The 26,967-nt window shown below is 38.6% G+C and overlaps 2 protein-coding genes across 3 annotated transcripts in view; both read right to left on the minus strand.

The window, feature by feature from the left end:
- Nucleotides 1–26,967, minus strand: part of HACD4 (3-hydroxyacyl-CoA dehydratase 4) — an 807,943-nt gene that overhangs the window by 122,210 nt on the left and 658,766 nt on the right. The window lies entirely within an intron of this gene.
- Nucleotides 1–26,967, minus strand: part of MLLT3 (MLLT3 super elongation complex subunit) — a 259,893-nt gene that overhangs the window by 15,302 nt on the left and 217,624 nt on the right. For both annotated transcript variants that reach the window (XM_060155131.1, XM_060155132.1), the window contains exons 6-7: nt 3,437–3,512; nt 1,529–1,658 (exon numbers count right to left, since the gene is read on the minus strand). In XM_060155131.1, coding sequence (XP_060011114.1) covers nt 1,529–1,658; nt 3,437–3,512 — 206 coding nt within the window. The remainder of the gene's footprint in view (nt 1–1,528; nt 1,659–3,436; nt 3,513–26,967) is intronic.

The raw sequence follows: 26,967 nt of genomic DNA on the forward strand, positions 1-26,967 counted from the left end.
AGGATACACTGAGACATCCTTTTAGCAAAAACTGATGGAACTTGTTTTTCTTAACTAAATTGCATTAATGAAGTGTTCAGTTGAAGCACTGCTTTAAAATGCTTCTTGACTGAAGTGGAGGCTGAGTATTTAAACTGATTAAACAGTTGAGACTTCACAAGTGCAACGAAGATCAAATGTTATGCTGGCGGGGACTGTGCTAACAGCACATGTCAGGAGGGGAGAAAAGCCTTTCCAACAACTGTGCGTCACATCGGCCAACTCACAAACGTGTATCATCTGACCCGTATTGATTCAGGGGATGGGGCAGGAAGGGGGCAGGCCCCAGCTCATCACAGAATATGGAGAGCTTCTATGTAACAATAACTTGGGAAAGTGTCTAAGTAAATGTCTAAGCGTCATGCATTTTTCACCAGCTACATGTAAGAGCAGCCAGTGGTCAGGATGTTGGTTGTTATAAAGACGCTCCTCACCTACAAGTTTCAGTCCATTTTTAGGGTTTTTTTGCCCTATCAGTTTCCTTCTTGTCAGATTAAAGACTTCTAAAGGGAAATATTACAAGGCCAAGGCCATAAGATTCCTTATTTTCTCCTATTTAAAAGGAATACAGATGGGTGAGTTTGGGAGACAAGGCGGAGAAAGAGATATTGAGTACGGCCATAAGGAAGAATCGCTGAGAGATTTGATAGGGCATATACTCTACGGAGCCTCTTCTCAAAGGACACAAAGGCATCACCAATTAGCAACATATGGTCTGTCCAGTATGGGTTAAGATCGCATTCTTTATAGGAATTTTAGGGTAACAGATAATGGGAAAAGATTTAACGCAATAATTATAAATGTAATTTTTAAGTTCAAATAGATCCATACTTTTTCTACTCAAAACGCATTAAAGTAAGCATGCCTATTTGTTTTCCTCATGATAAAGAAATAAAATCCTCAAGGCAATTTCAAGTTGACTATTAATTATAAGTGACATGAATTACCATCTTATAATGTAGAATTATGCCTCACCGCATTAAAGCTACTTAAGGAACCTAACTGTCAGCACACTTAAAAGGAATTTATTTTCTGGAAAACACACAGGTGATCCTAGTTTTACTTAGGTCACACCCATAATGCATTGAAGCCAATTATGCATTTCTAACTACAAACAGCAAACACATTTCCTCAGATTCTGAGCTACCGACAGCAATGGATCTACACAAATTCTTCAAATGAAAGCAGAGTTAATTTCAGCAGCCAGTCCTGCCACCTTGGCATTTACTTTGAAGAGCAAAGACTTCTAATAGGACTTCTTCCCTATACAATTTATGGAGGAAAAGCCTCTCCTTTCTGAGAAAAAAGAATAAATAGTTCCCTGGAGAAGTTGCGTAAGCATGCCAAGGTACTGCAACTTAAAAAATGAATGTGACCATTTACTGCCATTGTTTTTGGTGTTGCACACTTTTGCTGTGGTTATACAATTAGGCGGAGTGAAAAGGTATGTTTCCATTACAGGGAACCTCATTCCTTCCAAGACACTCACCTGCGACTCCGGCTGCCTCCTCTATTTACAGGTCTCTCCATTTCGGAGTCATTGTCATTATCCTCTGCCTCATCTGATTCTTCCTCATTGTCATCGGAATGCAGATCTTTCATTATAGACCTTAAAGGACCTGAGTAATGACAACGAACCACAGGCAATCAAACACACTTAGCCACATCAGACACAGAGGAATGCTCACCAGCACAGAGCACTGGTTAAAAATTACCACTATCATATAGATTTATACAATTTACATGACAAATTTGGTAGTTTCTGGAATGCAACCTCTGCCAAAACACTATTGCTTTCATAACAGATGCCCGAAAATGTTCTTTAGAAAATCTCTATTTCCTAGGGATTTTTTCTATGCATTTTTCTTCCTTAAGAAAAATCACACCTAAAAAGAAAGCTCTGTTAGTAAATTGAATGTTTTGTTAGGTTAATCCGTGTATTGAAAAGTTGAGACTAATAAATCACCATGGTTGTAACTTGTTCTTAGCAGCGCAGCCTTTGTGTGGTAGTTTTTGATCTGTTAAGGTTTAGCTGTTCCTTTTATTTCAAGGTCAATTTCAGGTCAAGCAAGCATGTCAGTCAAGTTCAGATTATAAAGTATTTCAATTCCATGGTGTAATGTCCTATCTCTGATCTTGTATTGATCTTGGACACAAGGTCTTGTTGCAACAATTCTGTGTAGCCAATTTTATTTTACTTTTTAAGAAATTCCTGGCAAAATACTGGCATGTATTTACATAAAGAAGACCATGTAATAAATCAGGCGCCCAGAATATTCAAAGGAGTATCCAGTATTAGATGGGAGAGAAAAATCAATTCAGATTATTCTAGAATTGAAAAAACAAACAAACAAACAAATGCATCGTGTGGCTTATTTTCGTCATACTACTCTAAATGTGATGAAAACAAAATAGATATTTCTAATCTTAACAGAAGAGATTGTAAAGGCAATCAAGAAAGTGAGAGAGGCATTTTCATTCTGGATTAGCCAATTCCTAAAGTCTAATCTGTGACAGGACTATCTGAGCTATGGTTAACTCACTTCTAAAATAAGTATTGACTCTCTGTAATCTCACATTCTGCAAAACCCAAATTTCTCTGCTTTTGTAATGGGCCTTTATCTTTGGAAGTCAGTGGAACAAAAACTCTGAACACCCAAAATGAACAGTGTCTTATTTTTTCCTGGAAGCTTAGCCTTAGCCTGAACACACACAACAGTTTAATCCTTTTCAAAACATACAAGGCCATCAGGAATTCAGCGTGGTCAATGAAAAAGGCAATGTGTGACATGATGCTCAGAAACAAATTATTTCTTGACACCATCTCACTTTTCATGTTAAAATAACAAACAAACAGAAAAAAGGAGCCCACATTTGAAGAGTTTCCACACATGAAAAAGTGGAACATATATTTGGTTAATGTTCCAGTTAAAACTTTTTTATTAAATTTCTTTATTTTGAGTTGAGTAGAAGAAAATCTATTTTAAAGACAGCAAATTAACACTCACCAAAGAAAAAGGTCTACTAATCTGTAGAAAAATAATAAAATGAAAGATGTCTAGGAGGGAGACTAAAAACCTATTTCTCTCTGTCAAAGTCTCTCAAGTCCAGCTTTTGCTATTGTATTTCCTTTGGGAACTCCCTGGAATGGGCTGTGTCTATAATCCCTTTGTAAAATGGGACTCTGATGGCAGGGACTGGAAAAAGGGGAATTTCTAAAGGTCGGCCTCATACAACAGAACAATACTCAAGTGCATTCCTAGGGGAAATAAACACAACTGCATAAAAGCCAAGTTATCATTCAAATAATAAAACAGTAGAAAATAGGCCATAAATCAACTCATTAAGATGTTATATGAGAAAAATGTCTCCTAGTTGGCCCAGGAGATGTGGATACCTTGTTGCCTGGTCTGGGACGGTGTGAAGCTGGAGCTGGAGCTGGAGCTGGAACTGGCAGGACTGGGTTGTTCAGACTTGAAAGAAGAAAAAGTTATCATCAATAAATGTACAGGACACTACATGTCTAAAATTAAAACCACTGTTTTTGCTCAAACATATTTTACCCCACAGAAACAGTCTGACACTGTGTAAGAAAAATGACTATAAATTGCCTTATGTCGAAAACCCTAACACAGAGAGTCAGTGTCCTTTTCATTTTGCCCATCATATTTTTATTAGATGCAGAAACAAGTATAAAAACCCAGGGATAAAGAGGGAAACACCTGGGTGTGATACGAGGCAAGAACCTGGCTTTGATTCCACTCCTATGTTTACTGCTATCCGGATCTCTTTCTGAAAGATACCTTGATTACCCTTTCTGCAATGTTTGATTGACTCAACTGGTTAAAACATAGTGGTAATGAGGCCAAGGTCATTAGTTCAATCACATTATGAGCCAGTTAATTTCACTCTGGTCCAAGGCCATGACCCAACCCTAACCCCATTCATCCAGTTCACAAATAGGAGACCTGGCCAAGTCCCACAAATGAGTCAGGGGAGAATGTTCCCACTACTTAAAAAAACAAAAAACAAAAATAAAAAAAACACCCTTTTAATTCCACAGCACACTGATGCAGGGAAAGAGCATCACATACACACCCCACTCTCTTACTCTCAATGCATTCCCTTCATCCTTCAGTACCCAGAATAAATTTCCACATCCTCCTTGACCCATCAACTCAGGGTTCTCGTCCTTCCCCAAACCCACTGAAAATATGGATCATCTGCTTAGAAGATATGCAGTAGTATCGTTCTACCTCTGACGTGTATGTCTTTTCTTTCTAGTAGCCTGCAAGCACTTGAAAAAGCAAGGATTGCTTTTTCTAAAGTGCTGTTGTTGTGCTGCTTGTTATTCCCTCGTACTCAGCAACACGCATTGCATACAGCAGGCGCTCTATCTGTGACTGGCGGCACATTAGGCCCTCTGGTCCACCATCTGCCAGTTTTTGTTTTTTGTTTTTTTTGCGGTACGCGGGCCTCTCACTGTTGTGGCCTCTCCCATTGCGGAGCACAGGCTCCGGACGCGCAGGCTCAGAGGCCATGGCTCACGGGCCCAGCCGCCCCGCGGCATGTGGGATCTTCCCGGACCGGGGCACGAACCCGTGTCCCCTGCATCGGCAGGCAGACTCTCAACCACTGCGCCACCAGGGAAGCCCTGTCTGCCAGCTTTTATGAGACTTTATAGTAGGTAAAGATGGGAAGAGAAAACACATGGACAGAACTGTGCAGAGAAATTGATCATGCCATCCACACATTTGAATTTTACATATTTAAGGCCCAATTTAGTCTAAAATAACAATGTTGATAAAATTGGTTGAAAGAGTGGACCATTTCTATTCCATTTTTAATGTGCTCATAGTTTCAACTACATACTCATGTTTTGGTTTTCTTAATTTATTTCTGGCTGCGTTGGGTCTTTGTTGCTGCACCCAGGCTTTCTCTAGTTGCAGCCAGTGGGGGCTACTCTTTGTTGCGGTGGCTTCTCTTGTTGTGGAGCACGGGCTCTAGGTGCATGGGCTTCAGTAGCTGTGGCACATGGGCTCAACAGTTGTGGCCTGCAGGCTAAAGTGCAGGTTCAGTAGTTGTGGCACATGGGCTCAGTAGTTGTGGCTCGCGGGCCCTAGAGCACAGGCTCAGTAGTTGTGGCGCACGGGCTTAGTTGCTCCGTGGCATGTGGGATCTTCCTGGACCAGGGCTCGAACCCATGTCCCCTGCATTGGCAGGCGGATTCTTAACCACTGCGCCACCAGGAAAGTCCCCGTACTCACGTTATCTGAGAAACATTTGAGGTCTTCTCATGGACAAGAAACATCTTTCTACTTTGCTCAGTGGGTGACTACGTTTATCACGGCCACGTGGAGGACAAACAAACAGCACAATCAGAAGCCACTCCATGAAGGTGAGAATCTCAGTTCAGCTCGTATTACAGTTTCTCACCCCTGATTTTTTCATCTCCCCTCTCAGCACTGAACCCACTACTCCCCCCTCTCCAAGCAACACCAAGCTCCACAGACTCAGACACAAGGAAGCACTTTCAGGCATTCCTAATGCACACTTCACATCCCCAGGCTGGATGGGAAAACAGGTGTCAGTAATCTACCACTCACCCTGCAGGAAAAGAGGCAGACGGGATCTCTAATGAGCAGCAGGCGGCCCACCAACCCATCACCACTGCAAGATTTCCTTGAGATTTGCAGTACAATGTCCTACACATTGCTGTTTGCGGCCCACAAAGGAGAGCTGGTGGACAAGGACAGAGGCCTGTGGGAGGTACTCTTCATTTCTGTCAAGTGGCTTTTCCACTGTCCAGTCACTATGGTGAGTCACACAACTGAAAGGGCACGCAGTCAGCAGCAACGTGCAATGCCCAGCTGCAAAACATTTCTCCCGTGGTCCACAGAGCACTCCCTTTCCTCTCGAAGTTGCTCTTTTCAGCCATGAAAAGTGTCTGCAAATGGTATTATTTTGATAGCTCTGGAAACCATTTGGGAGCCAAAAAAGAGGTTTCCTTATAGTGAGCAGAGAGAGCTCTAATCCCCATCCTGCCTGGCCAGTACGCGTCGTTGCACTGGACTTTAAAGGAGCTGTTCTGCCAGAGCTATTTGCTGAGAGTGACATTGATTAGGATCAAGAGGACGGTGGCCATCTCTCCAACTACCCCATGCTAAATGTGACCCATCTGTCTCAAGCATCATGCCAATGCCCGAACCAAATCTGGAGGCAGCCTTCTTTTAGTTTCTTAATCATAAACAAGGTTAATAATGCCACAGTTGCTAACCATCATAATAATGCCATAGTTTGCTAACTGGAAAACAGTGAAAATACGCAACACAACAGGAGAAAAAGGCTTTCTATGCAATGTTTATCATTAACACCCTGACTCTTCCACCAAACATTCGAGCAAGCTTACAGTAGAAGACATATTCATTCAATGAGAATATTAAAATGGAAAGTTGAAAGCAACAGAAGTGGATGGAGGAGGATAAAATGTTGAATGATGGGCAGAAAATTGCAATGTCCAGGAAGCTTTTTGCAATCAGGACAACGACTTGTAGAATTTGAGAGCTGAGGAGACCTTTGAGATGATTGAAAGGAGTGATTCTCATACTTTCTTGAGCATTAGAGAATCAACTGGAAGACTTGTTAAAATGCAGACCCACCCAGGGTTTCTGATTCTCTAAGTCTGGGATAGTGATGAGAAACTGGATCTCTTACAAGTTCCTAGGTGATGCTGATGCTGCTGTTCTGAGGGTCAACCAGACTTTTGAGAACCACTGACCAAAGACTCAGAAATTCATAGCTGTGAATTTTCATCAGAATCAGCTGGGTGGATTCTACACATGAGGAGATTCTGATTCAATGTTTGGTGGGGTGGGGTGTGGATGCCAGCCATGTTTATATTTTAAAAGTTCAACAAATGATATTAATGAACACCACTGATATTAAGTTGATCACTTCTCTTTTTATACAGGCAAAAAACATGTTTTTGAAAGAATCTTAATTTTAAGAAAGCGTAAGAGTTTGCATCATGAGAAAAAATAGAAACTTACTGCTCTATCCAGAGATAGTATCCCTGCCTACTCTTCCAAGTATTTGGCAAGAAAGCACCCTGACAGAACATGGTTACCAGTAAATAAAAACATTTATGAAGCATGTACAATTGTGTTTTGGTGGATGGACCTTAAACTAACCTAAGCTGACCAGGACAAAATTCAACTAGATGTTAACTGCTCAAAAAGCCACTCTGCTACTAGATGAGGCTGACACAGCCCTAGATTTTAACAAGTCCAAAAAAACAGAGCTGCAGCTCACTTTAAGTTTATATTTAAAAAAAAAAAAATCAGATTTACCCCCCAAAAATACAAGTCAAGGATGACTATATAAACTAGGTAAGGTTGTGTGCTTTACAAAAATATTCACCATAAACAGGGCTAGATTAAGATTTTTTTTTTTTTTTGTACGCGGGCCTCTCACTGTTGTGGCCTCTCCCGTTGCAGAGCACAGGCTCTGGACATGAAGGCCCAGCGGCCATGGCTCACGGGCCCAGCCGCTCCGCGGCACGCGGGATCCTCCCAGACCAGGGCATGAACCCGCATCCTCTGCATCGGCAGGCGGACTCGCAACCGCTTCGCCACCAGGGAAGCCCTAGATTAAGATTTGTATAGGCCCTAAGGATTGAAGAGATTATGGTATCTTCCTTTTCCCTCCCTAGGTATGCCAAAAACTAAGTGCAGGGAATTCCAATGAGGTTCTGAATTTTCCCTTAAATTAAGACTTGTTTTTGAATATCAAAATTCTCCTCACTAAAAAATTTTTTGCTTCTTTTTGCTGATGCCCTAAGCACGTGTTTAGCTGATTTACTGAGTAATCACACACTATACATGAAGTTTCTTTAAATGGTGTGCTCCACAGTGACAAAACTATAGGCTTAAGAATCTCAAATCTATTGCTCACTAATATATGTTTTTGGAAAGAACGCTTAAGCATTAGTTTCCTCATAGAGTGAGGGCACTGAACCTCACGTGGAAGCGATAATGTTAAGTTGATATAATAAAGTAAAAACTCCTAGCCCACTGCTGTTACAATGGCAGCTAATCAATACTTAGTTGCTCCTGTTATTTACAATAGATCGCAAATTCCTCTACTGCCTAAAATAAGATATATCTTTACTACCAAAACAATGGGCCTACCAAGATTTGCAATGCAATCTTCAACATTAAATGGCTATGCAAAATCATTTTGTAATGGATTTTCTACAGAGGATTATTTTTGTCCAAGGCAAATAAGAAAAACTGCATGTTTATAACTCCTAGAAGTTAAGTGCTGCAAACAAGAACACCTGTCAAGGCAGGTCACATGACAGGACTTATAAAATCTGCCATTGTTCCTTAAACTGGGAGCAGACTTCCTCCTTAGGTAATCAGAAGGCAGAATTTCCATCTTTTCTAATGGGCAACTGTATTTATGAACAAAACTTCAACTTGATCTTTAAAAAAATAAAGAAAAGGGGGGAGAATTATATATACCTTTCTTCAGGAGAAAGGAAGAGAATACCGTGTAACTAGTTAAATTATTTTAGACACATTGCTACCTTTTTTTCCACAAATTTCTATTTTGTTTAGAAAATGAAAACACATACCCTGCGATAAAGATCATCTTTTCTTTGCACAAATATTCAGAAAGACTGTGTCAAGGATGAGTACTAATCAAAGAAGAAAATGCAAATGTCATACACTTTTAAAAGACTAATTCATAATGGATATTAACTAAATTTATGTAGCAATCATTTCACAATACATTCATGTATCCAATCATTATGTTATATACCTTAAACTAATACAATGTTATATGTCAATTATATCTCAACAAAACTGAAAGAAAGAGACTACCTTGGACTTCCCTAGTGGCACAGTGGATGGGAGTCCCCCTGCCAATGCAGGGGACACGGGTTCAATCCCTGGTTTGGGAGGATCCCACACGCTGCTCAAGCAACTACGCCCACAAGCCACAACTGCTGAGCTGGTGTGCCACAACTGCCCGCACGCCTGGAGCCCGCACGCCTGGAGCCCGTGCTCTGCAGCGGGAGAGAACACTGCAGTGGGAGGTCTGTGTGCCGCAGCGAGGAGTGGTCCCCACTCGCCGTGGCTGGGGAGGGCCCATGTGCAGCAGCGAAGACCCATCGCAGCCAGGAATGGATAAATAAATAAATGAATTTATAAGAAAAAAAAAAGAGAGACTACATCATTTAGTTTCTTTACTATAAAGAAACTGAAGATAATCCAACTCATCTTTCAAATATACATTTGATTTTAAAGAAAAATGACCTATAACATCGGTTCTATACAATTGCGTAAATGTTCTTCATCCTATGAACACACTCTTAGCAATTTCTGTTAATAGGTAATATATTGTGATAGCTATGTCAATTCAAGGTAAGAAGTTAAGCAAGGAAATAAGTATTAAAAGTTATAAAATAACACTTAAATTTAACAAGGTCAACGCAAGAGTGAATTGTCAAAAGGCTAGAAACAAGAGAACTTTTATTTTCATTTGGTTTTACATTAATAACTCAAAATAAACATGCTAAAAGAACAAAACCTTATATAGAAAGGTATATGAGAATAAGATTGGAAAAATCAGTCAATAACTCTAACCTCTTAATGTATCTTTGTGTAGCTCTATCATAGTCTTTATTTCGTATGATCTGCCATGAGAAAGGCAAGTAAGTTCTATGGACTACATGTGCCCCCGCCCCAAGAAATCGTATATTGAAGTCCTAACCCCCATGTGATGGTATTTAGAGATGCAGTCTTTGCGAGTAATCAGGTTTAGATGAAGTCATAAGGGTGGGGCTCTCATGATGGGATTAGTGCCCTTATTTAGACAAGACACCAGAGAACGTGCTTCCTCCATCACCCCTCCCATGTGAAGACACAGTGAGAAGGTGGCCAGCTGCAAGCCAAAAAAAAGAACCCTCACAGGGAAATCAAATCAGCCAGCACCTTGATTTTGGATTTCCCAGCGTCCATAAATAAATATATAAATAAATTCCTGTAACTTAAACTACCCAGTCTATGGTACCTTGTTATGGCAGCCAGAGCTGACTAAAATAGAACACATTTTTTAATCTCCATTTTACTGATGATGAAACTGAAGCAAAATAAAATTAAGTGGCCAGTGGGTAATATTTATTAAGTGACCAATGAGATGGTACAGAAAAACCCAAACGAACGTTTTGGCCAGCCCAATAGGTGGATTACAACCAAGTTTTGTGACTTCTAATCCAGTGCTCACTCTACTACACCTACTGACCTTGAAAAAGTGCTATCAATTTAAAGCAGGGTCCTGAACACATTAACACCCTTTTATAACACTAGTGTCAGGGAACAAAGTTTTCTATGTCACTGTGAAACTGAATATTCTTCTGTCTAAGGGACATCTTGTGACCAGCACCCAAAGCAAACCAGTGGTAAGACAAAACACTTCATCCCTGGGTCTGAATGTGTCTGTATCAGCTGCTTCTAACATTCGTCCAATCAATACTACAATGTATTTTGGCTACTCGCCTCTCTAGTACAGTAAGTTTTGTTTTTTTAATAAAAAAGCAAGTTAGTTTCTCCTCTGAATTTTCCCGATCCTCTGGACATTGGCAGTGATCGAGAGGACCAGCAAGCACATCAGGCAACACACTACAATCATTTATTTTATTTGCCTTCAAGGGTGATCTACTCTCTTTTCCCAGCCCTTCTATACAATTCCCATAAACTCCAGGGGTAAAAAAAAAAAAACAAAACACAGAAATACAAAACAGAATTCATGCTTTAAGTAACCTGTCAACAACTCTTTCTTTGAAAACAAGGTTTAATGGAGAAAGGACACTGGAATAGGAAGCTGGAACCATTATTGCTAATTACTCAGGTCTGTGACCACACGGAAGAAACCACATCTCTCTCTGGCAAATCCTCTCCATTTGTAAGTATTATGACAACTTGAGTGAACCTGATGTTACATTATAATTGTATTTAGTCTCTTGGGCCCTTGTATTATCAAAAGCTATTGTTATACCCATCATTTGCCTGTAAAAGAGCAAGATCCTAAGACTTACCCTCCCCACTGGTTAGCAAAAGAGCCAAGATCTTTATTTCTGTTATATTTTCAATTTACAGACAAAATTATCCTGGGTGCCAAGATAATTGGCTTTATATTGAGGTGCCTCTGTTTTTACAATTGCGTTTGCTTTCTTCGTTATTACCGTCATCTTCACTATTATTATTAAATGCTGTCATCATTTTGTACTCCCTGTCTGAGAACACAAAATCCCATTAGGAAACGAAATGGCCTTGGGGAACAAGGGTCTATAAATCTTTCCATAAGACCCTTTTCCACACTTAGGGATGGCTATAATTTTCTTTTAGCTTCCTCTCTTTTAAACAGAGGAGCCTCAAGTCTTTTATCTCTCATCACCAGTTGTACTTTGAAGGCTGCTACTGACTATTGTGGCCAGAACATGTGATCTTTCAAAAAAATCCAGTTGCTGCAAGATGGTGCATGTGCCAGATGTGTTCTGAAAATCGCTCACTTGTTAAGAGCTTTAGGAATGAGAAATCATCTGGAAACAGACCATTTACAGTTGTACCACCTATAAGCATGTTACTATTCCTTGAGCAAAGACTGTGCACACAGAAGTTGAGTTTCACAACTGGCCATTAAATATACCACTTGGTTGTAATGTTAGAGACTTATCTTTTAACCGGTCTCTTTTTCTCTTTTGTGTGTTTTGAGGGCAGAGGAAGAAAAAAGTTACAAGTGAGAGGGTTTAGAGCTGTAATGCCTCACAAAAGAGAAATAGGAAGAAAAAGAGTTTCCTGATAGAACTGCCCCATAATTAGCTGCTACTGAAGCTGACCAATGAACAGCAAAACACCACTGCTCATCAGTTAACAATAAGATCCCTTAACTGTTGTCAGAACTACTATTCAGTTACTTGTGAAATAACCCACCTGTGTAGCTCACAAGCACTTGAAATAATGAAAAAGTATTAGTGGATTCTCGCTCTATATAAGGGCAGTGTTGAATTGAACAAAGTCCTAAAAGTACGTCATATGTGGTTATAACTCTCAGTTTGGGATTATAAAATTTTAAATATTAAAGTAAATTAAACAGAATAAATTCAGAGTATCAAAAACATGGCAATTAATTGAAATGAAGTAAAACACAGATACATGTAAAGAGATCTTGACAAGATATTTAACTGCATTTCCTTATTAATTTTAGACCTTTTTAAAAATGGCTTACTTAAAAATGGTCATAGAGTATTTGACTGACACCAATAGAATCTTTATAGACTTACACAAATGTCAAGAAGTTTTATTAATTTTAATCTTTCGACTATCTTAGAGAATTTTCCCCATTAAATGTGAAGCTTAGATTTACTACCACAGCAGCAGCATCAAGAGTTCATTTTATTTGCTAAATCCTTATTTCCATGGTACTTGGACTTCCAAAATAACCAAAACCCACTGGGAAAAAAAGTTTTGATTGAAAACTAACCAATCATCATCAGGTTAAAAATGCAACACTTCTCATGATCAGTCTAGACAACAAAGATTGTTAATAGTTGCAAGGACTGTTTCTTTACAAGCCTTGTATCTTCCTAATTAGAATAACAGTGCATTTTTCAGGTAACATACTGGAGCCCTTTCTTCTGGATGAGAGGGCTTCAAACTTCCTTGGGTGTGGATATGCACATATATGTTCACAAAGATGTGTGTAAGGTAATCCACAGGGGTAAAAGAAAATAGAACCTTTACTCATGTTTATTTTCTGTCTTTTCCTTTTAAATTTTTGTATATGCTTTCTTGTATATAACATGTTAATATGGCTATTACTATATGTATAATTTGGAAATATACATATATAGGGGATACATGTTTGCTAAAACAAATGAGTTAAAAGTCTATAGATAATTATCAGTTTTAATTCTGTAATTTACCGGCTCAAATCTTAATTATATGACATAGATTTCAAATTCCGGAGTGACATGTGCTAAACATATAAGGCAGCATCATTAAAATTTACTCAGGGACTGTCCAGATTTTTGTACTTTATGCTCAAAATTGACTTTAGAGCTTAAAATTTTAATTTTTAAGTTAAACGAAAATACTTTAACAGAGCTCCTTAACAAGTAAGAGGTAACACAAACTTATTTAAAAGATAAAGTGCACATACATTTTCTTAAAATAATAGCCCAACAAAAAATACTTCACATAACCTCCTTCTCCCCTGAAATTTGAAATTCATTGCGGCTCTACTTGAAACTCTCATTTTACAGTGTGTGCTGAAATTTAAGTTACACGATTTATTAAGTGAAACTGAAAAGTTTATAAACAGTCTAACATCTAAATATGTTATACTTGCATTCACTTCTATTAAAATGTTAAATACTAACAAAACGTTTATAAAAATAAAACTATTTTTAAAAATTCCCTTCTATCTTAATGAAAATAAACTAAAATAGTAAAAACACAGCACATTTAAGAGACTGTTCTCATGTGAAAACATTAGGAGGTGAATTTTTTGTTCTCAATGTACCCCCTTAAAAAACGTGGTATTTAGAATCAACACATTCCCTATTAGTAATATTAGATTCTTGTCAAGAATAGGAGGAATGTTACTGCTTATAAGGCTCTAAAGGAACCTACATTTCCATGCACACATCTTATATAAGCCTAACAGTTGCTTTTCTTCATAAATCAATCTATTGTTGCACTTCATAATGAGAAGGCAGATTTACTGCCTTTTACCGCCTTTTCTCACCATCAGAAAGATGCCTATTTGGGTAATAGAACATTTCTCTTCTTCAAGGGTGTTTGCCATTAGGGAGGCAGGGGCAAGAACCTTTAACATCTGCTCCCTTCAAGTGAATGACACCTCTAGTTCTCACAGCCGGAATGCTGAAAAGCAAACGCCGGTACATTGATAAAAATTCTCTAACTTGAAAAAGCACAACACTTGAAATACACTGAAGACATACACATCTCTAAAGTACGCATTTGGGATTTGAGGGTTATACTGTAAAAACGGTAAAACATATCATTTTGATTGCTAACATTATAATGCAAATGCCATGAAATCATCATCGTAGTTAGAACAATAGGAGTTTCGAATAAAGACCTTTGATTCCATCATCTTGAATTTTCTCTAACTCTGAAAACAAACCTAAAGTACGGGCAAGTAAGACTTTAACCATTTGTCATCTCAGTATTGTGTGGTAATAACAAAAGAGTTTATAATATAGCCTTACATTCTTCTGTTTTTATTTACTTAATTTATTCTTCCCTCAGGGAGAAATATTGAAGAATTGTAAACTTTAGACTTCAATTTAAAAACAAGAGAAAGGCACTTGTCAGCATCTAATTCCTAACCATCTGCCTTTTAAAAATACACAAACATGTACTCACCCACTCACTCTAGTTAGGCTAAACATTCTTAGCAAGTAAGTAGATCTTGATGGATCTAAACAGAAGTTTCAGCAATCATAGTTCTACTTTTGGAAACACAGCTATCTTTAAACAGGCATCGTGATTCCTACTAGCAAATGCAATCGACCATAAATTAAAAGCAAACAGACACCATCCAAAACAAGTAGATAAAGTGAGGCAGGTATTGGAGTCAAGGGAGAACCTCCATTTTTGAGGAAAACTAAATTATGTCTTCTGTCCATGAATATGGAGTATTGCCTAGTGAGCTAACACTTGTTGTTACTTTGGGCTATCTTTTGTCACTTAAGCAATGCTTTCTGACAGTTTTACAGGCTGTTATCCCAAGGACTTCAGTATTTATGGCCTTTATTCACTTGGGCTTTCTGCTCTCATCCACTGATTACTAATCACTAAATAGATTTTTTTTTTTTTATGGGACTGAAATTAGCTCAAAAGATGTCCTTCGACAATGGCAGCTCAGGACAGTATCAGCTAAAGGTCTTCCACGGCCTCTTCCTTGCTCTCCTCAATTTTCTCTTCCTTACAGACAAGTTAATGAGGGTCCAGATCCACGCTGTTCAATTAGATCAACAGCACAAGTGATTTACAACATTCTTAGAGCATGGTTTAGAACCGTTTGTGAATTGATCCTCAGAAGCTCATTCAATTTCAATACCTCAAGGATGATTTAAAGACCTAAACTTGTTTTTAATCTTCATGAAACAAGAGCATTTCCTACTCATAGAATCATTATTCAGGAAAAGCTACAAACCTTACATACATACAGTATTTATACAGCTACAAATTCCACAAACCTTAGTGTACACAAGCACGCATGAATGTTTCAAAGATATATATTATACCTTAAAACTTCGGCACATTTAGTTCACAATATGGCATTCAAATTTCTTCCTATCTTGTAAAGGCTACTTACTACCTTTTTGTCTGCTCTACTTAAAAGAACCAAGTGCTGAAAAGCAAGTAGAAAACACAGACTCTTCTTTCCACTTAATTGCATTTGACTTAAAACATCTCCTAAGAGATTGGTTTTTATCTTATGAACAATGTGAAATGTGTAATAGATCACGTCCTCTTTACCAGCTGGCTGCTGGAAGCTTGGAAGTCAAATTACTCTAGAAAATGGTGTTTTCTTATAAACTAAAACTCTGAAAGAAAACTAGAAATATTGATATTATTACTCTCATAAACTTCTGGATGAACTGAGCAAATTGCACAATTCCTTGAGTGTGTGCTAAGCAATGAGGTGGGGTGGGGAGCAGAGAAAGGAGAGGGGAGAAACTAGCTTTGAAGGAGCACTAAAGCTCCACTTACTGCTCTACAATAGAATTTACTAAATACGACTCTTCCTGAAATGAAAGGGATTATTATGATCAGCTTCTGTTTTCTCTGAAATTATGCTAGAATGAAAACATTTAAAAAAGGAAATGTTGTTTTAAAAAAAAGTTTCTTAAGCCTTTAGATATCTCCATGTCTGGATAAAAACAATGTGTTCTACTACATCAGAAAAACAATGTTAACTTATTGAGTTTAGTATTTACATGAAATTACTTTGCCCATTTATATATAACATTAACTATTTGGGCATCAAGTAACTGCATTTAATTTATAGACACCCATATGGTAAATTATCCTTGAATATGGTTCCAGGAAAATTTATTTCTGCCAATAAATGTGCATGCTTTCTGACATTCCAAATATAAAAGTATGTAACTCTCATATTTCTCTAGGAAAATTTGCCTAACTCTGAACAAATGCTATGTTCTTTAAATTTTGTTACTACTTCTCTTAGTTTATATTTGTCACATATATTAATCTGTAAGCCTAATTCCATTCAAACTGTCATACAATATGACTGTTAAAGAAATTAAAAATTAAATACATGTACTTGTGTAAGAATTTATATATTCATAAATTTTAAGAAAATAAGTCAGTTTCTCTAGGATTATCAAAACATATTAAGGAAACAACATTTTAACGTGCAATTAAATGATAGCTAATTTGTATCAAATACTCTAGCAGTTAGATGACAAGGGGTGTCCTGTTATTTTTTCGTAAGTTAAAAACAGTACACTGTTTGCTTTTACATCTAAAAATATGTGAATGGGGAAAGAAAAACATTTTGGGTGTATGGCTTTGTAGAATACGATAAGCTATGTAATTATGAAAAAAATGGAAGAATAGTATTCTTTTCTAAATGAAAAGATTCATTTCAGATTAGTAAGATATTTATGTCTAATCCTTAGCTTCTCTAAAAAAATAAAAGTCTACAATAATCATGAATAGAAAAAACTTCAATTTCTTTAATATGTGTTTTAGTAAATCCTGAGTAGATAAAATATGTGTGAATGCTTCAAAGTCAGAGGAGAAGGGTATCTCTTTTTTCTTCCTACCTTAAATCACAGCAGGGCTCCATTATAAAGTGAGGTATTATAAAATCATACCTCCTATTTTATAAACATTGTCTCTAATTTTTCTTAATTAGATTATAGCATGCTACCTGCAAATTAGTGATCTAAAACTGAATTCTTCTATAAATCGAAACCCTGTAGTTCTTTTACTCATCTCACCACCCTCATCCCCCCACCCTCCCTTTCATTACCTTGTAGAACATCCTAGAAGCTATCTTTCCTATGAAGTTACTGCTCACAATAAATAAACTTTACATACAGCTGGCCTTTAAAAATCAGAAATACAGCAAGCAAAGAAATCATCCTCACCTCTTTTAAAAGGAAACAGAGTAGCCCTCAGGAAAACAGAAGTGCCCCAAAGTTCACGTGTGTCAGCAAGGAGTTGAGAGCTGTTAAGAATGATCCTCTTGAAAAGAAAGAAGTATCCTTAGGCACCCACATGTATATTTAGATTAGATTGGCAGTTTAAATGACAGCAAACACATGGTCATGACTTCCTGATTGCTCACGCGTCCAACACATACACACAGGCTAATCAGAAGCAAACATCCACTCCGAACTGTTTTAGAAACTAGCTTCTTCCATCTGATATGACCGTATGTGTGGTAAGCATACATTCTGCTAGAGAGATCAGATGTCAAACACTTAACTGTCTCTCCTAGTACACCCGGATCTTGAATCACATTGCTTTAGTTTTCCAGGACATTTCTCTAAAGTTAAGTCTGACTTATCAACTTAGGTCAGTTCAGTAAACTCCCTGCTCTATGTAACCTGCAGAGTTTTATGAAGTACATATTTCTTTTATAAAGAAATGGCCATGTGAAGGTTCCAGGATCTATTTGTCTTAGGAGTATTTTAACTGTAAGACCTGACTATCCTATCAGTAATAGCACACACTCCTAGTCCGTAAACAGGGCAAAGTCACTACAGAGGATCACATTTGCTTGTGCAAATAAAGAGTGGTAGAGTTACCGGGCTTCCCTGGTGGCACATGGGTTGGGAGTCCGCCTACCGATGCAGGGGACGTGGGTTCGTGCCCTGGTCCGGGAGGATCCCACATGCCGCGGAGAGGCTAGGCCTGTGAGCCATGGCCGCTAAGGCTGCGCGTCCGGAGCCTGTGCTCCGCAAGGGGAGGGGCTACAGCGGTAAGAGGCCCGCGTACCGCGAAAAAAAAAAAGAAAAGGTAGAGATACTAAACATGAACTTTAAGCTCCTATTCATTACTGGGCCACTAGTAACATTTTCCAGTAAATAACACACACACACACACACACACACACACAAAGCACTATTTGGAGACAGCTATGAACTACACCTATAACACTGTAGTGTTGTGTGTATATATATATATATATATATATATATGTTTATATCATACGTGTTGTATATATGCACATATATTGAGATTCATACATATTAAGATGTGTTAGCAAATGAGATGCAAATAGCCAAATGCTCTATGATAGAAGGACAGGTTACAAAAAATGGTAAACAATTTTGCACTTAGCTCTAACGTCAAATACTTTGAAAACTCAAGATTAATACAAGGGGTTAGTAAAGCGGCTGGAATGGCGAACCCGAGCACCAGGACAGGAAAAATGAGTATCGAGGGGAAGATGGCGGAAGAGTAAGACACGGAGATCACCTTCCTACCCACAGATACATCAGAACTACATCTACATGTGGAACAACTCCTACAGAACACATACTGAACGCTGGCAGAAGACCTCGGACCTCCCAAAAGGCAAGAAACCCCCCACGTACCTGGGTAGGGCAAAAGAAAAAAGAATAAACAGAGACAAAACGGTAGGGACGGGACCTGCACTAGTGGGAGGGAGCTGTGAAGGAGGAAAGGTTTCCACATACTAGGAAGCCCCTTCGCAGGCGGAGACTGCAGGTGGTGGAGGGGGGAGCTTCGAAACCGCGGAGGAGAGCACAGCAACACGGGTGTGGAGGGCAAAGCGGGGAGATTCCCGCACAGAGGATCGGTGCCGACCGGCACTCACCAGCCCGAGAGACTTGTCTGCTCACCCGCTGGGGCGGGCGGGGCTGGGAGCTGAGGCTCGGGCTTCAGTCAGAGCTCAGGGAGAGGACTGGCGGCGTGAACACAGCCTGAAGGGGTTAGTGCACCACGGCTAGGCGGGAGGGAGTCCGGGAAAAATTCTGGACCTGCCGAAGAGGCAAGAGACTTTTTCTTCCCTCTTTGTTTCCTGGTGCACGAGGAGAGGGGATTAAGAACGCTGCTCTAAAGGAACTCCAGAGACGGGCGCGAGCCGCGGCTAAAAGCGCGGACCCCAGAGATGGGCATGAGATGCTAAGGCTGCTGCTGCCACCACCAAGAAGCCTGTGTGCGAGCACAGGTCACTATCCACACTCCCCTTCCCGGGAACCTGTGCAGCCCGCCACTGCCAGGGTCCCGTGATCCAAGGACAACTACCCGGGAGAACGCACGGAGCGCCTCAGGCTGGTGCAACGTCACGCCAGCCTCTGCCGCCGCAGGCCCGCCCCGCACTCCGTACCCCTCCCTCCCCCCCCCGACTGAGTGGCCAGAGCCCCCGAATCAGTGGCTCCTTTAACCCCGTCCTGTCTGAGCGAAGAACAGATGCCCTCCGGCGACCTACAAGCAGAGGAGGGGCCAAATCCAAAGCTGAACGCCTGGGAGCTGTGCGAACAAAGAAGAGAAAGGGAAATCTCTCCCAGCATCCTCAGGAGCAGCGGATTAAATCTCCAAAATCAACTTCATGTACCCGGCATCTGATGAATACATGAATAGACAATGAATCATCCCAAATTGAGAAGGCGGACATTGAGAGCAAGATTTATTATTTTTTCTCCTTTTCCTTTTTTTCTGTGTGTGTATGTATATGCTTCTGTGTGAGATTTTGTCTGTATAGCTCTGCTTTCACCATTTGTCCTAGGGTTCTATCTGTCCGTTTTTTTTTTTTACATTAAAATTTTTTTTCTTAATAACTATTTTTTATTTTAATAACTTTATTTTATTTTACCTTACTTTATTTTCTTTTCTTTTATCCTCTCTTTCTTTCTACTTTTTCTCCTTTTTATTCTGAGCCATGTGGATGAAAGGCTCTTGGTGCTGCAGCCAGGAGTCAGTGCTCTGCCTCTGAGGTGGGAGAGCCAACTTAAGAACACTGGTCCACAAGAGACCTCCCAGCTCCACGTAATATCAAATGGCAAAAATCTCCCAGAGATCTCCATCTCAACACCAACAGCCAGCTTCACTCAACGACCAGCAAGCTACAGTGCTGGACACCCTATGCCAAACAACTAGCAAGACAGGAACACAACCCCACCCATTAGCAGAGAGGCTGCCTAAAATCATAATAAGTCCAGACACCCCAAAACACACCACCAGACGTGGACCTGTCCACCAGAAAGACAAGATCCAGCCCCATCCACCAGAACACAGGCACTAATCCCCTCCACCAGGAAGCCTAAACAACCTACTGAACCAACTTTAGCCACTGGGGACAGACCCCCAAAACAACGGGAACTACGAACCTGCAGCCTGCAAAAAGGAGACCCCAAACACAAAAGATAAAAAAAAATGAGAAGACAGAAAAACACACAGCAGATGAAGGAGCAAGATAAAAACCCACCAGACCTAACAAATGAAGAGGAAATAGGCAGTCTACCTGAAAAAGAATTCAGAATAATGAAGTAAAGATGATCCAAAATCTTGGAAATAGAATAGACAAAATTCAAGAAACATTTAACAAGGACCTAGAAGGACTAAAGATGAAACAAGCAATGATGAACAACACAACAAATGAAATTAAAAAGTCTAAATGGGATCAATAGCAGAATAACTGAGGCAGAAGAACGGATAGGTGACCTGGAAGATAAAATAGTGGAAATAACTACTGCAGAGCAGAATAAAGAAAAAAGAATGAAAAGAACTGAGGAGAGTCTCAGAGACCTCTGGGACAACATTAAACACACCAACATTCAAATTATAGGCGTTCCAGAAGAAGAAGAGAAAAAGAAAGGGACTGAGAAAATATTTGAAGAGATTATAGTTGAAAACTTCCCTAATATGGGAAAGGAAATAGTTAAGTCCAGGAAGCACAGAGAGTCCCATACAGGATAAATCCAAGGAGAAATACGCCAAGACACATATTAATCAAACTGTCAAAAATTAAATTCAAAGAAAACATATTAAAAGCAGCAAGGGAAAAACAACAAATAACACACAAGGGAATCCCCATAAGGTTAACAGCTGATCTTTCAGCAGAAACTCTGCAAGCCAGAAGGGACTGGCAAGACATATTTAAAGTGATGAAGGAGAAAAACTTACAACCAAGATTACTCTACCCAGCAAGGATCTCATTCAGACTTGATGGAGAAATTAAAACCTTTACAGACAAGCAAAACCTGAGAAAGTTCAGCACCACCAAACCAACTTTACAAAAAATGCTAAAGGATCTTCTCTAGGCAAGAAACACAAGAGAAGGAAAAGACCTACAATAACAAACTCAAAACAACTAAGAAAATGGGAATAGGAACATACATATTGATAATTACCTTAAATGTAAATGGATTAAATGTTCCCACCAAAAGACATAGATTGGCTGAATGGATACAAAAACAAGACCCATATATATGCTGTCTACAAGAGACCCACTTCAGACCTAGAGACACATACAGACTGAAAGTAAGGGGATGGAAAAAGATATTCCATGCAAATGGGAACCAAAAGAAAGCCGGAGTAGCAATTCTCATATCAGACAAAATAGACTTTAAAATAAAGACTATAACAAGAGACAAAGAAGGACACTACATAATGTTCAACGGATCGATCCAAGAAGAAGATATAACAATTGTAAATATTTAGGCACCCAACACAGGAGCACCTCAATACATAAGGCAAATACTAACAGCCATAAAAGGGGAAATCGACAGTAACACATTCATAGTAGGGGACTTTAACACCCCACTTTCACCAATGGACAGATCATCCAAAATGAAAATAAATAAGGAAACACAAGCTTTAAATGATACATTAAACAAGATGGACTTCATGGATATTTATAGGACATTCCATCAAAAACAACAGAATACACATTTTTCTGAAGTGCTCATGGAACATTCTCAGGATAGATCATATCATGGGTCAAAAATGAAGCCTTGGTAAATTTAAGAAAATTGAAATTGTATCAAGTATCTTTTCTGACCACAACACTATGAGACTAGATATCAATTACAGGAAAAGATCTGTAAAAAATACAAACACATGGAGGCTAAACAATACACTACTTAATAAAGAAGTGACCACTGAAGAAATCAAAGAGGAAATCAAAAAATACCTAGAAACAAATGACAATGGAGACACAACGACCCAAAATCTATGGGATGCAGCAAAAGCAGTTCTAAGAGGGAAGTTTATAGCAATACAATCCTACTTAAGAAACAGGAAACATCTCGAATAAACAACCTAACCTTGCACCTAAAGCAATTAGAGAAAGAAGAACAAAAAAACCCCAGAGTTAGTAGAAGGAAAGAAATCATAAAGATCAGATCAGAAATAAATGAAAAAGAAATGAAGGAAATGATAGTAAAGATCAATAAAACTAAAAGCTGTTTTTTTGAGAAGATAAACAAAATTGATAAACCGTTAGCCAGACTCATCAAGAAAAAAGAGAGAACACTCAAATCAATAGAATTAGAAATGAAAAAGGAGAAGTAACAACTGACACTGCAGAAATACAAAAGATCATGAGAGATTACTACAAGCAACACTATGACAATAAAATGGGCAATCTGGAAGAAATGGACAAATTCTTAGAAATGCACAACTTGCCAAGACTGAACCAGGAAGAAAAAGAAAATATGAACAGACCAATCACAAGCACTGAAATTGAAACTGTGATTAAAAATCTTCCAACAAACAAAAGCCCAGGACCAGATGGCTTCACAGGCGAATTCTATCAAACATTTAGAGAAGAGCTAACACCTATCCTTCTCAAACTCTTCCAGAATACAGCAGAGGAAGGAACACTCTCAAACTCACTCTACGAGGCCACCATCACCCTGATACCAAAACCAGACAAGGATGTCACAAAGAAAACTACAGGCCAATATCACTGATGAATGTAGATGCAAAAATCCTCAACAAAATACTAGCAAACAGAATCCAACAGCACATTAAAAGGATCATACACCATGATCAAGTGGGGTTTATTCCGAGAATGCAAAGATTCTTCAATATACGCAAATCAATCAATGTGATAAACCATATTAACAAATTGAAGGAGCAAAACCATATGGTCATCTCAATAGATGCAGAGAAAGCTTTTGACAAAATTCAACACCCATTTATGATAAAAACCCTGCAGAAAGTAGGCATAGAGGGAACTTTCCTCAACATAATAAAGGACATATATGACAAACCCACAGCCAACATCGTCCTCAATGGTGAAAAACTGAAAGCATTTCCACTAAGATCAGGAACAAGACAAGGTTGCCCACTCTCACCACTCTTATTCAACATCGTTTTGGAAGGTTTAGCCACAGCAATCAGAGAAGAAAAGGAAATAAAAGGAATCCAAATTGGAAAAGAAGAAGTAAAGCTGTCACTCTTTGCAGATGACATGATACTATACGTAGAGAATCCTAAAGATGCTACCAGAAAACTACTAGAGCTAATCAATGAATTTGGTAAAGTAGCAGGGTACAAAATTAATGCACAGAAATCTCTGGCATTCCTATACACTAATGATGAAAAATCTGAAAGTGAAATCAAGAAAACACTCCCATTTACCATTGCAACAAAAAGAATAAAATATCTAGGAATAAACCTACCTAAGGAGACAAAGGACCTGTATGCAGAAAATTATAAGACAATGACGAAAGAAATTAAAGATGACACAAATAGATGGAGAGATATACCATGTTCTTGGATTGGAAGAATCAACATTGTGAAAATGACTCTACTACCCAAAGCAATCTACAGATGCAATGCAATCCCTATCAAACCACCACTGGCATTTTTCACAGAACTAGAACAAAAAATTTCACAATTTGTATGGAAACACAAAAGACCCCGAATAGCCAAAACAATCTTGAGTATGAAAAATGGAGCTGGAGGAATCAGGCTCCCTGACTTCAAACTATACTATAAAGCTACAGTAATCAAGACAGTATGGTACTGGCACAAAAACAGAAATATAGATCAATGGAACAGGATAGAAAACCCAGAGATAAACCCACGCACATATGGTCACCTTATCTTTGATAAAGGAGGCAGGGATGTACAGCGGAGAAAGGACAGCCTCTGCAATAAGTGGTGCTGGGAAAACTGGAGAGCTACATGTACAAGTATGAGATTAGATCACTCCCTAACACCATACACAAAAATAAGCTCAAAATGGATTAAAGACCTAAATGTAAGGCCAGAAACTATCAACCTCTTAGAGGAAAACATAGGCAGAACACTCTATGACATAAATCACAGCAAGATCCTTTCTGACCCACCTCCTAGAGAAATGAAAATAAAAACAAAAATAAACACATGGCACCTAATGAAACTTCAAAGCTTTTGCACAGCAAAGGAAACCATAAACAAGACCAAAAGACAACCCTCAGAATCGGAGAAAATATTTGCAAATGAAGCAACTGACAAAGGATTAATCTCCAAAATTTATAAGTAGCTCATGCAGCTCAATAACCAAAAAAACAAACAACCCAATCCAAAAATGGGCAGAAGACCTAAATAGACATTTCTCCAAAGAAGATATACAGACTGCCGACAAACACATGAAAGAATGCTCAACATCATTAATCATTAGAGAAATGCAAATCAAAACTACAATGAGATATCATCTCACACCAGTCAGAATGGCCATCATCAAGAAATCTAGAAACAATAAATGCTGGAGAAGGTGTGGAGAAAAGGGAAACACTCTTGCACTGCTTGTGGGAATGTGAACTGGTACAGCCACTATGGAGAACAGTATGGAGGTTCCTTAAAAAACTAAAAATAGAACTACTATATGACCCAGCAATCCCAGTACTGGGCATATACCCTGATTAAAACCATAATTCAAAAAGAGTCATGTACCAAAATGTTCATTGCAGCTCTATTTACAATAGCCTGGAGATGGAAACAACCTAAGTGCCCATGATCGGATGAATGGATAAAGAAGATGTGGCACATATATACAATGGAATATTACTCAGCCATAAAAAGAAATGAAATTGAGCTATTTGTAATGAGGTGGATAGACCTAGAGTCTGTCATACAGAGTGAAGTAAGTCAGAAAGAGAAAGACAAATACCGTATGCTAACACATATATATGGAATTTAAGAAAAAAAAATGTCATGAAGAATCTAGTGGTAAGACAGGAATAAAGACACAGACCTCCTAGAGAATGGACTTGAGGATATGGGGAGGGGGAAGGGTAAGCTGTGACAAAGCGAGAGAGAGGCATGGACGTATATACCCTACCAAATGTAGGGTAAATATCTAGTGGGAAGCAGCCGCATAGCACAGGGAGATCAGCTCGGTGCTTTGTGACCGCCTGGAGGGGTGGGATAGGGAGGGTGGGAGGGAGGGAGACGCAAGAGGGAAGAGATACGGGAACATATGTATATGTATAACTGATTCACTTTGTTATAAAACAGAAACTAACATACCACTGTAAAGCAATTATAGTCCATTAAAGCTGTAAAAAAAAAAAAGATTAATACGAGGATGTAGGTGAAAGAGTGGAATAATAAAATGACTTGGGGCTCTGGTTCTGGAAACGTCAGACCTGGTTTGAATTCTGATTCTACCACTTTTTTTGTTGTGTGACCTAAGCCAAGTCATATTCTCTCTCCAGGTCTCAGCTTCTTCATCTCTGAAGTAGGAAAATGGAATTAATAACAGTACTAGTTCATATAGTTAGTATGAGAATGTACATAATGCAAGCAAAGTGTTTAGGACAGAGCATGGAATAAATGATGACTATTATTTAGCTACTACTATCATCAAGAAGAACCATGAAAGTCTGATATGAGAAAAGTCATGTCTGAGTCCATTTTGCTTGTCCACCTTCTCCCCCTATGATAGTCTTCCATGAAATATATTTGACACTTCAAGAAATAAGGCAACCTCCTTCAACTGATCCAAAATCTATTTTCCCTCAAACTTCTCTTGGAGCAGGGAGCTGATAAAATGCCTCATTCAATGCCTGGTGTATAAGACATCCTGGAAAGGACGTCTATACAAACAGCCTAAGAAAGATGAGAATTAAAACATGATAGTTAATCTAAACATAAATCATCTACAGGAAAGTAATAACTACTGGTCAAGTAACTCACTGGTCAAGTAATAATTAAGAATTCACAGAAAAAATAAAGTGAAACTCATTTAGGGCATCCCACTGATTGAGACCCAGAAGCTTTTCCTCCTATACAAAAATGTGGGGCTCCAGGAGTCTCAATAAAAAGATCCATTTAAAGAAAATACAAATACCATGACATGTTCTTGATATTTCATCTCAATTTCATAGACATATACACTTCTGTCATATGTTAACTTGTCTTAGTAGTAAAAAGACAAAAACAGATGGATTCTGATGGTTTAATGGCAGAAATATTTGTCCTGTGGTTTTTGCTACTTTATAAAAGTATTAGAAAGGAATTCAGAAGTGGGGTAAAACCTCAAAGTTAATTGAATCTCCTTTATGTTGTCTGACAAATTAAGATTGCGAGTAGCCTTTATTATAGAACATCTGCTCATGTGGTATCATCAATGTCAAGTTATTTCCCTTTTTTCTTTAAAACCACAATCACTACATGAAGTTCTTGCACTCCTCATAAGAGGTTTTGTTATATACTCAAGTAAGCAAATTTGAGGTATTTGAGAAATAAGATTATTTCCAATGTTAATGCTCTCCAAAGACTATTTTTTTGGTTTTTTTTTCAAAGACTTACTTTTAATGTTCGTCTGTACCTATCATTAAAATGTAACCTAACACAATTATCATCAATAGGATGCAGGTGTTGGATAATTATA

The sequence above is a fragment of the Lagenorhynchus albirostris genome, chromosome 7, assembly GCF_949774975.1.
Source record: "Lagenorhynchus albirostris chromosome 7, mLagAlb1.1, whole genome shotgun sequence".
In the NCBI taxonomy this organism is placed as follows: domain Eukaryota; kingdom Metazoa; phylum Chordata; class Mammalia; order Artiodactyla; family Delphinidae; genus Lagenorhynchus; species Lagenorhynchus albirostris.